The sequence below is a fragment of the Diaporthe citri genome, assembly GCF_014595645.1.
Source record: "Diaporthe citri strain NFHF-8-4 chromosome Unknown scaffold_4, whole genome shotgun sequence".
Lineage (NCBI taxonomy): Eukaryota > Fungi > Ascomycota > Sordariomycetes > Diaporthales > Diaporthaceae > Diaporthe > Diaporthe citri.
The window spans coordinates 4,848,494-4,862,882 of NW_025064849.1; the positions used below are offsets into that span (position 1 = coordinate 4,848,494).

Consider the following 14,389-nt stretch of genomic DNA (forward strand, 5'->3'; position numbering starts at 1 on the left):
TCTCATGTCCGCCGTGTAACGCCGCAGTGCTCCCTGGTTCTGCCGTGATACCGTGATATAGGACACCCGTGGCACTGAGGGAGATTCTCAAGAGTTCCGGCCCCGCTTGGTTCAGGTACGGCAGAGTTGCAGAGCCACAGCTTGGTTTCTATTTCTTGCCATTTTTCCTGTTTTCGGGGTTGTACTTGTCTTTCCAGATCCTGCGCGACCTCATTAGCACTGTCCCAGACAAGAAGTGAGTGCCCAAGGCTGAAGCGATGACAATGACGTTAGGTCTGCTATTTGATGTGGCGTCTTCTCCTCGTTCCCCGCGACCCGACGCGGGGAACGAGGAGAAGGCAGCCGGCTGGGCTGAGGCGGAGCAAATATGACGCGACATCTTCCACGCGCATATGGCCTTCTGTGACACCATAGCCTGTGCTGTGAGGCCGAGTAAGACCAGACGAGAAAGTCGGAAGGTCCACAGCGCCCAAGACCTAAGGCCCCGGCTCTGCACCAGTCAAGATACCCATAGCCTGCCGAGGGTTGCGCTGGCCATTCACCAGCATGGGGCGAGATGCAGTCCCGAGGCGAAACGATCGACAGGCCTCCCGGTGCGACCTCCCAACCCAGCCAGTCTGGGCCAGGTTGCAGATTGCGCGCCTTGTTCGACTTGTGGAATGCATGCGCGAAGCAGAAGATGATCGGAAGAGAAAGGACCCCGGCCACTTACCAAGAGTTTCCCAGCGTTTTGTTACCGTTTTTCTCGGCCAGACGGTAGTACTTGGCGGCCGAATACTAGGAGGTGAATATTGTCAGCCTCGTGTGACTTTGCGTGCGTCTGATGATCCAGCAACTGCACATGGGGAATGAGCGAGCCTTGCGACAAGGGGCGGACCAGCCCCCAAAAGCGGCCGCCTCGTTGATGCCCAAGAGGATCCAACCAGTTGGATTGTGATCCGGCATGGCGTGCAGCAAGACGCACGAGTGAAACGTCAGCCGCAGCCATGAGGCTCAGGTCCCGAGGCCACGGAGGATGTTGGGCAGGGTCCATGGTGTGTGGTTTGAGAATCGACTGGCCGCGGGCGGCCACAAGGCACTCACCTTGTCCTTCTTGCAGCCGAATCCTTCCAAATAGCACCATGCTACCTCGTTCATGGCGTCTGTCCAGGGCGACGTATCAGCTTCCTGTGCCTGCAGGGCATCGTCGGCCAGGCCAGTCGGGTAGGCTTCGACTCACCTGTGTCTCCGAGATTTGCAGCTGTTTCATAGTACTGCCAAATAGACAAGTCAGTCACGGCTACTTTAGACGCCCGCATCCCCGCATCCTCGCATCCTCGCATCCTTCAATGCCCAATGCCTCGATCACATTCGCTGTGGCAACGTGCTCCATGCTTGTTGTTGTTCAGCTCAGGCACAAGGACCGCCCCGTTCCCAGCCCAAGACGTGTCACCCCGACTGTGGCCTCTTCCTTCGTACCAGCTGAGAGCAAAGACATCCATCACATACCTGCTTAGCGGCAATCGGGTCCTTGTTGATGCCCCAGCCTTGGCGGAAACAATTGGCTAGCTCAAATATGGCCAGGACCAGTTCTCCCTTGGCCGCACCGCCCTTCTTGAGGCCGGCCTGCAGAGCCAGACTCTCGACATCGGCGGCATTCTTGGCGGCAGCAGACAGGTAAAACACTGCCTTTTCGGGTATCGGTTCGCAGCCCCATCCGTGCCTGAGAGAGTCAGTGTGACTTCGACAAGGGATCGGTGAAAGGCGAGGGACAGGATCGACTGATGTATGACATGTGCTGCGTGGTGCGGGAGTGGTATGGCGACCAGGCCCGCCGGGGACCCGGCCTTGCGGTACAACAAACATCACTTACCTCAATGCCAGACCGTAGAGCACCTGGCTCAGCGGGTTATTTGCCCCGTTCGGATCGGCCAGGATTCCAAACAGCCTGGTGCTCTCCTTCAGCTCGCCTTCCTCGTGCAGGCGGATGGCCTCCTGGATGTCGGCGTCGATGGCTGGCGAGCTCGCGACAGCATTGCTTTGCCTCTGGTCGTTGCTGATCCGCATGCTCCCGAGCCCGCCCTGGATCCCGGCAGCGACGTAAGGGTCCGTGGTGGGGCTGGCAGGACGGCCCCGTTGCAGCTCGTTCTCGTTGGCTGTTTTGGCGAGGATCGTCGCGCGCTTCTCCCACTGCTTCTCGGCCTCGTCCTCGCCCCCAGCGACGACGATCTCGGGCAGGTTCTCAGGCACGTTCTCGGAGCTAGCTGGAGACCGCTTCAGGTGTAGACGCTGCGAGATGCGACGGCTGGGGCCGCCCTTGTCGGGAGCGGGCATGCTGCTGGGCCGGCTGGAGGCTGACGAGCCTCTCGAGCGTGGCTTGAAGGCGTCGGAGATGCGACGTGGCCGTGAGGCCAACCCTGACCCCCCGGAGTACTCAGCATCACTTGCGCTGAGGAAGTTCACGTTCTCGTGGCTGGCATTCTGACTACTGGGGTCGCTTGGTGGTTGTATCACCTCGTGCGAGTGCGTATCGGAGCGGATGAAGGTGAACTCTGGGGCCTGGAGGTTCTTCACTGCATCTTCCCTCCTGTTGTCGTCGCTACTATCCTCGAGCTTGTCCTTCTTTTTCAAGATGTCTCGTAGACCCATTTTGGCAGGTGTTACAGCCCGGTACAGTGCTGTGCAGTCGAGTACGGTATAGTATATAGACAGTATAAGTGTCCTGTGCGCAGACCAGACGAAGGGTCTGGGGCAGGGCGGAGAGACAGGGCTGGCGTTGTCTGGCTGGTGTCTCGGGCGAGTTCACGTCGAGGTCGCTGTCGCTCTCGTTGTCGATCGGATCCGCGGGGGGATTTTTAAGTGGCGAGACTTTAGCCGCGCAAGCAGCCCAGAGCGAGAATCGAAACCGACGACAAGGGACTCGACGGTTTATTAAGGAACGAAGACGATGGGACCGACTGATGATCACCTCCCCACCGTGGATCCTTCAATACAACAGCGCGGGCGGCTTCGAGTGGTCAAGATGACGGCCGGGATTGGAGACCCTGATTCAAGTAGGCGCTTCGGGGGAGACTGCACGTATGCAGTGTCGCAGTGCAGGACGGTTCAATGGGCTATCCGGGTCGTTTCTTGGTCTGCTAGAGAAGGAGACAGGACGAGGAACATGTCCGGCCATGTCCAGGGGGAAGTCGGCGATGGTGATGGTGACGGTAGACGCGTTGTGCGACACAGTCAGCTCAGCTGGGACCGGGAAACTGGGGAGGAAATAAGGCTGAGTTGGCGGCGAGGGTGGCGCATTGCATTGCGTTCCATTCCATTGCATGGCGACCCTGCCGCAGTACTGGTCGGCTGTACCTTGGCGCGGCGGCGACGGCGGCAGGGAGATTGTGGAAGGCGACGCCCAGCAAGGGCAGAGTCTTGGAAGGAGATACCGTAGTCTTCAGACCATTACCGTACTTGTGCAGAGTCTACCCCTGCTGCCTCACGAACTTAGACTGTAGCTTGAGCACACCAAGCACATTTTCCTTGCGTGTCTAACACCAGGTGGAGGTGCTGTAAATTACATGCTGTGCCAAGGATCCTCCCCTGATATGGGGGCCGATCTTAGGGGCCCAGGGGTACCGCTGTACGTCGATACCCTGGGGCGGAATCAACCTCATTACTTTTGTGTCTATGCGGTGGTCCAGCCGACACGCCAGGTCAATCTGCGCCGGTTCATCCCAACATTGTCCATTGTGCTGGTTCATCCCTGATATGTCCAAGCCAAGCCTGCAGCTTACGTGCATCCGGAGTAGCAGTATAGATTGCATGCCGGCGGACGATGCATCGTGCAGCAATCTCGAACACGAGGTTGATGTTCTGGTCCTCAGCAGCTGTCAACATGCCCATCGCGGACCAGTCTCGGGCGGCGGCTCGGGCGCATGTTCGGACGAGTGATGTGGCTCCCGAGCTCTTAATTAAGCCTTCACTCAGGCATGAGATGCATGTTCTGGTCAGCTTTTTGCTTGCGCATTCAATTTGCATTCTGCGCTGCGATGCAATGCGATGCGATCCAATCCAATCCAATCCAATCCTTGGGTCACGGTCAACGACAGTCTGACACACAGCAGCCTACAGTCTTCATGAGAACGTCCAGCCCCGGAAGTCGTCCACAAACCGCACAGCCGAGGCCAGGTACCGCTCGTGAACATCTCCCCAGGTCCTCGCCGCCTCGCGCATCGCCCTTACCGCCTTGACAAAGTGTGCATCCGTGGCATACTGGCCATTCAGTGCCTTGTCCTCAACGTACGCCCAGCCCTTTTGTGAGGACCCCTCGGGCCAGGGCACGTAATCCGGGTCGATCTTGGGCCTCAGCTCCGCGATGTAAGTCGACAGCGTGAAGAGCCACCACTGCCGCACCAGTGGGATGTGGAACCTGGCCGGGATCATCGGCAGCAGGATGCGCACCGCGTGGCTTGTGGTGAGCAGGTGCACCACCAGGAAATTGTATGAATGCGCTCCCGGTGGCACCGTCGCCACCAGTAGCGCCGTGGCAGCCTCCTGGCTCTCCTTGAACCGCTTTGCCGGGTCGCTGCCCACGTCCCACGCGTTCCAGTACTCCAGCACCAGGTCCTCGTGCTTATCGAAGAGAACCTCGATATTGTCGAAGCCCTCGCCCTTGTGAAATAGCCCGTCGAACCGCTTGTCGCCCCTGACCTTGTCGAGTATCTCGACGGGCGAGGCCGAGACGAAACCTCCCTTGGGCGGCGGCCGGGTGTACTTTGGGTCGTCGAGGTACTTGTGCATGAAATCATACTGGGTGGCGGCCATGGCCAGCGCTTCTATGGCGAGCTCCTTGTTGTCCAGCTCGTAGGCGTAGCCCAGGTGGATCAGGGGGTGGCCGAGGCCCGCGATCAGATTGTTGCCCAGCGGCGGGCCGCCGTCGGCGTCTCCCCACACGTAGTCGTTGACGACCTTGGTCCAGTCCCACGACTGGGTGCCCAGCCGCCTGCCGACCAGCTGGTCCTCGAAGAAGTCGACGTAGGCCCTCTGGTAGTGTCTGTCGCCGAGGAAGTCGCGCCAATCATCTTGGACTATCTCGGCCGGGCTGTCAGACCAGGGCTCGAGCTCTTTGGATTCGTAGTCGTAGATCGTGTGCAGCTGGTCGGGGGAGGCGCCGAGGAGGTAGGCGGAGCCGAGGATGTGTGGCAGGTGGTTGTGGAAACGCAGCGTGTTATAGAGGATGGCATGGTTGGTGTGGTTTGCGCGGAGCAAGTGCTTAAGCGTCCGCGGCCGTTTCTCGGGGGCCGCCTCGATGCGGTGCACCTCGACGGGCTCGATGGAGATGGCCTGGTGCGCGCCCGCGCCGACCAGACGGCCGTAGATATACGAAAGCATGGCTTTGCGAGATGTATGTGCTGTATGCCTGCTGTGCGCGCATAAACACAAGCGTGTGTGTGGTCAATGATGGGCTCGAATTGACTTGGTCGTGGTGAAATCCGAAGGGCAGGAGCGGAGGAAGAGGGGGAGTAATGAGGGTGGTGTCTCCCAAGGAGTGGCGACGAAATGCCCCAACAATTTGGAGCTCTCCCCGGATTGTCGGACGATATCACTCAAGTGGAAAATTAGGCTTCACGGCGATCCCATCCTGCCCCTCATCATTGTTACGGACTGGGAAACCGGCAGTAAGCAAGGTAGTATCCATTTGTCGCATGGCAAGGTCGACGATCGAGGGTCGGCGATGGACCTGTTTACAGTACATTCTCAGACCTACCTATGATTGATTCTAGGGAACTTATCTGCTATCTCCCCCTAGGCGGGTACGTACTCGGCCCTCAACGCCCGTTGCCTGCCGCCGACTACTGGAGCTTCCCGGCATTGGCCTATCGACGTCAGAGGTGCAAGGAAGGAAGAAGTGCCCCGCCCCCACCTCTGATTACCTACTTCAGTACGTACCGTGCCGCGGTGTCGAGAGGACTTTCAGACCAAGCAGCTTCAACTTTGTCTGGCCTCGAGGTTGAAACAACACGCGTATATATACACACTCTTAAACCGTGACACAATATTGGCAACCCTTGCCAATCCGGCCGCCATACACCAATCACAATGGCTCCCAACGCTATCATTGCGCCCTCCATCCTATCCGCAGACTTCGCACAGCTCGGGGCGGATTGCGCGAGGACAATCGAGCAGGGCGCAGATTGGCTTCATGTCGACATCATGTGAGCTCTCTCCCTCTCCCATGAGCCCTCACTTCTTGGTGCGAAGATACCGTTCTCAGTATTCACTCGTCTACGCTCTCCGCTGATCGCACTCGCCCCAGGGATGGACACTTTGTCCCAAACATCACCTTTGGCGCCCCTGTCGTCGCTAAGATCCGCCCCCACGTCGACAAGCCCACCACTGCCCATGGACGGGGCACCTTTGACTGTCACATGATGATTGCAGAGCCAAAACGATGGGTCAATGAGTTCAAGAACGCCGGCTGTGATTTGTACTGCTTCCACTACGAGGCTGCCTTTTCCACCGCCGCCGAGACCCCCTCGGCCGAGAGCGAGCTCAAGACAAACCCGAAGGAGCTGATCCGCTACATCCACGACTGCGGCCTGCTGGCCGGCATTGCAATCAAGCCAAAGACGGGTGTTGACGTCTTGTGGGACATCCTGGAGAATCCCAACGAGAAGGAGAGGCCAGACGTGAGTCCACAGTCCAGAGTCCAGAGTCCGCAGTGGCGTGACGACCAGGAGGCGAGGGTGTGATTAGAGCTGATGTCGTTGCAGATGGTGCTGATCATGACGGTCGAGCCTGGCTTTGGCGGGCAGAAGTTCATGGCTAGTGAGCTGCCCAAAGTCCAGGAGCTGAGGAAGAAGTACCCTGACCTGAACATCGAGGTGGACGGTGGACTGGGACCGGCCACCATCGACCAGGCCGCGGATGCCGGCGCAAACGTCATCGTGGCAGGCAGCGCTGTCTTCGGAGCCAAAGACCCCTCCGAAGTCATCTCGGTGCTGCGTAAATCAGTCCAGTCTAAGACTGGGAAGCTTTGAATGAGGCATGAGGGCAGTCGTCCCAATTAGTTGTAGATAAACGAGCTGGCCCACGTGTAGAAGCACGGAAGCGGATAGATCGGTCCAGACCCATGAATCTTCGACACTGGATGTTAGACAACAGCCCCAAGCCGTTCAGGAGCCTTGGTTGCCCACATACCTTTTTGACGGCCATTTGGCTTTGTCATTTCTCCCGCCTCGTCACATCACAACACATCCCACCTCAAATCCAGGGTCGTGCCTGCTGGGCCCGCTCCCAAATCGGATGCCACGTCTCTCCCTGATCACCATACGGGTGTAGTTTCGGTCATAGCACCCGAAAAGGACGTGCAGAGGACACTGGTAGCTCTTGTATTTCTCGGGGGGGTACAGGGCGTTCCCAACGCCAAATTGAGGGCATTGGCTGAACCCGGCGTTTGGAGCACACGGCTCGATGATCTGGAGCCATTTGCACTTGCATCTAGGCGACTTGTACATCGCGACCCGACACATTATGTCTTCTCGGGGTTTTCTTAGAAATAAATTGGTTCGACTTTACTGGTAAGCAAGCTATTGGTGAAAAGGCATATGCCAAAATCGAACTTGTAAGTTGTCGGTTGGGATGAGTCTTGGCGCAGGAAAGGTGCGAGGCTATCAACTTGTTCAAACTGGGACGATTTATCTACTCGGCAAAGCTCACGCTTTCTTCGTCACTCGATGCCCATTCTCATCCCGTCCCATATTGCTTCGTTCTTCATGACTTTCGCTTTGGCTCAACCCTCGGCAAGTGACATCAGACTCTCTGCAAGTCATTTAACCCTGGCGTGCCTTCTCACCAGAACGACCGACCGACCGACTCGTCATCATGGTGCAGTCTTTCACCCACATTCGCATCCCACAGCCACGTTCCTTGTCCGTGCCAGCGCCACCCCAGGACAGCTCCAACATGACCTTCGAGCTGGTTTTCGATTTTGATGGCACGATAACGGATACTGATACCATTGCGTCCGTCGTTGATGCGGCTCTGAGTTACCACGAAAGTGTCGCTTCCCTAGAGAGTTATCATTCTCTGACCGATGCCTGGCGTCATGTCGTCAAGTCATACATGACAGATCTTGACGCGTATCACAAAAGTCTCGATCCTGTTATTCAGAATAACTGTCGAATGCCATTAAATACAGCTAGAGCCCATTTCTCGAACGACCAGCGCCGGCAGGTTGAACGGGCCTCGCTGTTGCGAGTACAAGAGGCGGGATTATTTCGTGATGTTCCGTTTGAACATCTGTTCCTTTCCGGCCAGGAGCACAGGGAGAAGAATGTTGTCAAGTTACGCAATGGCTTCTCCGATTTCATTGATCTCATGCTGAGCCCGTCGGTGAGGACGCACAACTCCCTAGCCACCCTAGCCGCCTGTTTAGTGATCGCCTACTGATTCCCGGCTCCTCACTCAGGCACTGGAGACCATGAGCGAAGTACACATCCTCTCAGTGAACTGGTCAGCCTCGTACATAAGAGGCGTGCTGAGCAGGGAAGACATCTCGTCGATCATTGCGAACGATATCAACCCAGCCGACGGCTCCATCAATACGCTGCCAGCCATCTCTGATGACATCGCTCCGAGTGACTGGCCTAGCGTCCTTGCTGTCGGTTCGGATAAGTTATCAGCATTGCGATGCCTCCACCGGCGACAGCAGAAGGCCAAGCCGAGGCAGTCAGTTGAGATCGTCTACTTTGGTGACTCAACAACAGATCTTGAGTGCCTTCTCGAATTCGGCGGCATTGCGATATCTCCCAAGGCTGAAACAGCACAAAGGACCGACACAAAGACCACAGACCCCAGCAGGACGGCAGTCAATGGTAGCGACCTCCTACACGTGTTGCAAACAAGGCTCAATTACAATGTCCCTCATGTTTCCGAGTACAAGGACGAGCCTATCTGCTGGGCTCGCGACTTTGCCGAAATAAAGGGGAGCGGCTTCCTGCAGAAACGGGCCGCGAACACACAATCAACAAAGGCCTGACAGCATTGTGCCAAAGGGATAAATAGAACAAGCCCCAGGGAGAAGAACAAAGAACAACCAGGATATATACAATGCTCTGTTCACGGTGACACCTTCGACTTGCCTCCACTATACTATCGTCACTCACGCTCTCGGCAGAATCCTAGTATCTGCTTCAGAACCCCTCGTCCTCGACGCATCAGTATCACAGTTTTGTGACCACTACCCTACTACCCCATTTTCGTCAGCGTGGTTCTGTTTTCTCCGGTGGACGCCATCATTGTTTCTCTCGCCCACCAATCGAGTCAACCCATCATTGTCATCGATATAATTCAGCTCAAGACCTTCTGTGCTCCTCGTTCAGGATGTGTTGGTACAAACGAGTCATCTTCGCCGACAACCACGCTAAACCTGCCGGCCTGGTGCGGAAATGCCACCTCCAGCTGGCATACGAGAACGGAGAGACAAGCTCTGGCTGCGGCAAGATGGATTTCCACCTGGTGCAGAGCATCAGAGTCCAGGAGGTCTGTCCCGACTGCGCCGCCAGGCTGGGCAAGCAGGCTAACATGCTAGCAACCATCAAGGAGCAAATTTCCCAGGCCAAGACCAAGCTGCGGTTGAGCACGGATAGCAAGAGCGATGGAGTGGTGGATGAGCCGGACGCGGTTGATGGTGACGAGGCGTTCAGCCCTGTGAGCATCAGTTTCTCTGAGACAAAGGACAGCGTAAGCCTTTCCGTGGCCAAGCCCGTGCCTTGAGTGAGTAAATAGATTGTGACACTTTTCTCGTCCCATAATATGTCCCAAGTCGCTTAATCATGATGGTGAAGTGTTTGCGTGCTAGTCGTACGGAGACTTCCACAATTGGACTTTCAATCTGGGTCTCAGGAGTGAGGTCCAGAAGCTACAGACGTGCGACACTGAACTCCAGGGGACATTTCTCCAGTGAATTCCCCTACACAGCCCAGGTCCTGCTGTCACGACCACGTCCCTCGCGTCTACCGACTCCGTGGCTAGAGTCACGAAGGTCATCCGAAACAGATGGGTTCTTGTTGTTCAGGTGACGACTATAGCAAGGACCAAATTGTCCGAGCGTTGGAAAATCCAAGGCTTAGCGATGTGGCATACTTTGTGATCGTGACCTTGGGCAGTAGCTTTGAGGCTATTCGCACCGTGATCCTACCGACACTGCCTCATGGCCGGGCCAGTACAAGTACGCCTTTCAGCCTCACCGGGCAGAAGAAAGCAACAGTACAAAGTCCCAACGAGTCTTTGATGAAGGGATTTACTATGGGGGGGTATCGTCGTGCGGCAACGGAGACGGCTACCAAGATGGCGAGCGTACCCGTGGCTGCTAAGGATTCCCGTATCCAATCAGGTGATCCAAAGGTCAGGATGATTGATGACTTTTACAGAAGAGAACGAATATTCGCACAGAAGAAAACGGATGGTTCACAGATACCTCTTGAATGATATTCCCCCAGCCAATCAGAGCGTAACACCCATGCCCAATTTGCAAACCCACACCTAATCACATGCCTACGCCCAATTTGCACTTCAAGTTGATACTGATTTGCATACTTAGTATATGAGTGTGTAAATTGGGTGTGTAAATCGAGTGTATAAATCTAGTTTGCGAATTTTAGCGGGTATATGAATCAGGCTTAGATAAGTGAATTAGGTGTAGGTGTATTGGTTGTAGGTATATTAGCTGTAGGTGTATTAGTTCTGGGTATATTAGTTATGGGTGTATTGGTTGTGGGTGTATTGGTCTGCAGGTGTGTTGGTTGGGTATAAATGCAATAGGCGTGTAATGTGTTTGTATACTATCCGTTTAATTCTGTGCAAATATCCGTTCTCTTACAGCATAGGGAGGAAAGATCTGGCAGGACTCATGTGCTGTTGGCAAAGGGTCATTCGCATTTCCCTCTTTGACAAACACCGAGTCGGATTTACCTGCCTCACCTTTCCTAACATGTCCATTACCAAGGACAAGATGAACAGAATTGGCTTCTTCCCGGAACAATAATCAGCCTACCCTTGCATCACCATCGGTGACACATCCTATTCGGCATAAACATCAGCCGTTAACTGTCCCCCGTGAGTTGACAGAAACTGCGGTGCACAGCCATCCATAGACACTGATAGGATGCCAAGGACAACGACATAGTTCATTTCCATGTAGATGCTCCTTTATTATTTCCAACGCTTCTCGATGCTCGGTTTGTCATCGACGGCGAGTTCCGGTTATGTACATCAATCAGATTCAGAATCATCGTTGTGATCCGAGAATCCCTGGAACTCCTCTTCCGAGTCATCCTCCAGTGAAACCCCGTTTGCGGGTTCCTCCCCGTTGTCTTCTTCTCCGTCCTCACCATCGTCATCGTCATCCTGTTCTTCAATGTCAAAAGTAGCGCTGACGTCCCACCTGTCACCCCTAGCCTTCTGGCTGACATACTTGACAAATCGCAGTGTTCCGCTGTCGCGCAATACGATTGTCAACTTGTTCCAAGCCGCAGCCTGGAAAAACAAGATGTTGTCATCGTCAGCAGCTGACTTGTAGATCGCAGCGTCCTCTTCGTTGCCGTCGTCGCCCGCCATGTACACCTCGTGGCCGCCCACTTCCTCAGGCTCCTCCTCTTCAGGCTCCTTGGCGACCTCCTCATCCTTGGACTTGCTCTTGCCCTTGCCCTTTGATACAGGCTTGGATTTGCTCCCGTTTGTCTTCTTGCTCTTGTCTTGTTGCTCGGCCTCGGCCTCTCCTTCTTCGTCATCATCGCCCCAGCCGGACGTTGGGGTGAGGCCCAGATTGAGCTCTAGGCGAGGCTTACCCGCGTGACCCGTGGCGAGCGTGTAGTCCAGACCACGACGGAAGCGGCGAACAAGAAGTTCGGAACTCTCAATGGTGCAATCAGTAGCCATTGACAGCCAGGCTCTGAACTGGGGACTGGGAAGGAGCTCATCGAGCAACTCCCTGATCGGAGAGTCTTTCTCCTTGTCCGCCTGACCCAGCTGCACGTATAGGAAGCGGTGCTTGTGAGGTGGCTTTGCAACCCTCCAAGCTGTCTGCTCCTCGATCGCGCCGCTTGCCTCGGGCAGCTCCTCGGCCTCCTTTTTGACGACGTAGTCCATCAGCCTAGCTGCAAACTTCTTGCTGAGTATGTTGGGCAGGGTGATACTTGAGTTCTCGTCGAAGTGCTCCTGCATCTGCTCCAGGGTGTCTGGTGTCAGGTATGTCGGGTGGAGGAACTTGAGCAAGAACTCGATATCAGACTCTTCAAAGTCGTCGAAGGTCTTGGCCTGCTCGACGGGGACAGGCTTGGGTTGCGGCTCGTCGTGCTGGTCAGGATCGCCCTGCAGCTGCATCAGGCCGCTGTTCTTGACCTGTGCCTCCTCGGCGCCCTCGACGTAGCCCTCCTCGCCAACCTGGGGGATGTGAAACCAGCCGCTGATGGCCATGCGCACACGGCCGCCCTGGCTCTCCAACTGCTCCTTAGTGTCGGCGTGATAGACCTCCTCGACGTCGTGGAAGCTCTCACCAGGCTGGACCGCGAAGAAGCTCAGCTGGTTCCAGGCCGGGGGGATGACCTTGACGACGTCAGGCCCGGGGGTCTTGGCGATGGCGCCGCCCTTGCCCTTGCGATCGAAGACGGGGAACAAACGGAGTGCGCCGCCCCATTCGGGCTGCCATGGCTTGTCCGGGTCGGTGAGATAGAGGATGTAGCTGACCTTGCGGCTGCCGATGACATCGTCGTGACAGAGCAGGTAGCAGCCAGGAGTGTAGACGTTGATAGCCATGTCGGTCTTGCGGCCACTCAGGGGACCGCAGTCAGTGATGTGGGAGACATAGTTGCGGAAGGCCTCGGAGTATATGGCGTCTCGCAGGGAGAGGAGGCTGGGCAGCTTGGAGAGGGCCTCGTCGTCCAGGCCGTCGAGGTTGGCAAGGTCCCCAGACTGGTGGATCTTGTAGATGTCCGTCTCTTTGGGGGTGAAGCTGACGTTCTCCCGGATCTCGTCGCGGACGTTGCGAAGCAGCGCATCGTCGACCAAGCCGTTGATGACGCTGTGCTTGTAGGGCGACGACTCAGCGTAGCCCTTGGTGTACGAGTCCAGGACATTTTGCTCGAAGAGTCCTTTCCGGAACCGAGCCTTTGCTTCTGATTCTGGGAGAGCTGGAGCTGGCGGGTTGCCACGGTCAGCCGTCTGCACGACCAGAGGTGGGCAGAGGAGAGGTAGACGGAGACAGACGGCTTACAAGTCCTTGAGCGTTTGGAGGAGGCCCTCTTGAGCCCCGGCTGTGATGCCGCCTTGCGCTTCATATTGGACGGGCGAATTGACACAACTGGGCGAGTGGAAAGGCAAGACGGCAGCACAAACGGCGAAGACGAATTGAGAAAAATTGACACCGAGCGGAAGGGCTGTTGTTGGATGGGCTGATCAGGCCGACAAGTTTTGGGAGAATGAGACGATGGCGGACGGCAGAATCGTTTTCTAGTGGGTCCCCCGGTGACGCTCTCAATGCCTCATTGTCTTGGAGCCCCCTGCATCTCGGCTCACCGCCTTCGAAACAGCTTCATCCACCCACCTTTCCCCTGCTCTCTACCTAGGTCCTCTTTGACTGAGAACCGACTGACTGCTCGACTGCACCATGCACCCATGAAGCCATGGAACCAGATCACGGATCCATGGGAGCAGAACCAATGCCCAGAAGCCCGCATGGTGCTTGGGTTCTGAGGCGCCCGGCTTAATTCTTCAACGACTGCACCAGATTGCAATCAACCGTTTTCAATGGCCAGCTTGCTGCGCAGAGCTGTCACAGGCTTGACGCTCTTGATTCATGCAAGGCGAGAGGCTGCTTTTCAATTGGGCCTTGGAGCCAGCAGGCGCCGATGCATTCCCATGCAGGATTTCCATGCAGCTATCTCAGCCTTGAGATGGGCTCGGGATGCATGTCACTGGGCTGTTGCGGCTCACCTCTCACCTCTCACCTCAAGCCCCCCTCCCGCACTGCCCCCCGTCAGAAGGATCCCAAAGACGCCGTTGGATCAGGGGCCATGGTACTGCATTGAGAAGCGCTCTTCCACCTGATAGGCCGACTCTTGCGAGCTGATGCCATGCCTTCCTAGTCCTAAGGGACGTACGTCCATTCTGGCACTTCCACTCTGACCGGGGTTTGGTGCGTGCGTGCCTGCTTACCTGTCCACGAGGTATTCTGATGATGACAATCATCACCCGTGGAGCCAACGTTGATGCCGACGATATGACTGACCCAGGCAGTCTTTCGCAGACAGACGGCAATTCACTGCCGTCTTTCCACCGGTCCGCGGCGCTTCTCGTTCTCTGTTTCCATTCTCTCTGGTAGACTTCAGACTGGACAACGGTTGAGGTTGTCTTGCCCATAACCATA

General features: G+C 56.2%; 6 protein-coding genes across 6 annotated transcripts; 3 read left to right on the plus strand and 3 right to left on the minus strand.

Annotated features, from left to right (window-relative positions):
* Positions 1-148: 148 nt before the first annotated feature.
* Positions 149-2,628, minus strand: INS49_010417 (uncharacterized protein; the record flags this gene model as incomplete). The annotated part of the gene is made up of 6 exons (XM_043171142.1): positions 149-200; positions 713-777; positions 1,084-1,142; positions 1,220-1,253; positions 1,489-1,702; positions 1,853-2,628. 6 exons carry the CDS (start codon positions 2,626-2,628, stop codon positions 149-151), a joined length of 1,200 nt encoding a protein of 399 aa, XP_043025707.1.
* A 1,470-nt stretch (positions 2,629-4,098) lies between these two features.
* INS49_010418 (uncharacterized protein) lies at positions 4,099-5,355 on the minus strand (the record flags this gene model as incomplete). The annotated part of the gene is made up of 1 exon (XM_043171143.1): positions 4,099-5,355. The coding sequence occupies one exon, from the start codon at positions 5,353-5,355 to the stop codon at positions 4,099-4,101; it is 1,257 nt and encodes a 418-aa protein (XP_043025708.1).
* A 708-nt stretch (positions 5,356-6,063) lies between these two features.
* On the plus strand, positions 6,064-7,004 carry INS49_010419 (uncharacterized protein; the record flags this gene model as incomplete). Its single annotated transcript, XM_043171144.1, has 3 exons — positions 6,064-6,179; positions 6,281-6,653; positions 6,738-7,004. 3 exons carry the CDS (start codon positions 6,064-6,066, stop codon positions 7,002-7,004), a joined length of 756 nt encoding a protein of 251 aa, XP_043025709.1.
* Positions 7,005-8,148: 1,144 nt separating this feature from the next.
* Positions 8,149-9,004, plus strand: INS49_010420 (uncharacterized protein; the record flags this gene model as incomplete). Its single annotated transcript, XM_043171145.1, has 2 exons — positions 8,149-8,358; positions 8,435-9,004. The coding sequence occupies 2 exons, from the start codon at positions 8,149-8,151 to the stop codon at positions 9,002-9,004; spliced, it is 780 nt and encodes a 259-aa protein (XP_043025710.1).
* A 344-nt stretch (positions 9,005-9,348) lies between these two features.
* Positions 9,349-9,741, plus strand: INS49_010421 (uncharacterized protein; the record flags this gene model as incomplete). The annotated part of the gene is made up of 1 exon (XM_043171146.1): positions 9,349-9,741. The coding sequence occupies one exon, from the start codon at positions 9,349-9,351 to the stop codon at positions 9,739-9,741; it is 393 nt and encodes a 130-aa protein (XP_043025711.1).
* A 1,497-nt stretch (positions 9,742-11,238) lies between these two features.
* On the minus strand, positions 11,239-13,301 carry INS49_010422 (uncharacterized protein; the record flags this gene model as incomplete). Its single annotated transcript, XM_043171147.1, has 2 exons — positions 11,239-13,160; positions 13,238-13,301. The coding sequence occupies 2 exons, from the start codon at positions 13,299-13,301 to the stop codon at positions 11,239-11,241; spliced, it is 1,986 nt and encodes a 661-aa protein (XP_043025712.1).
* Between the last annotated feature and the right edge of the window lie 1,088 nt (positions 13,302-14,389).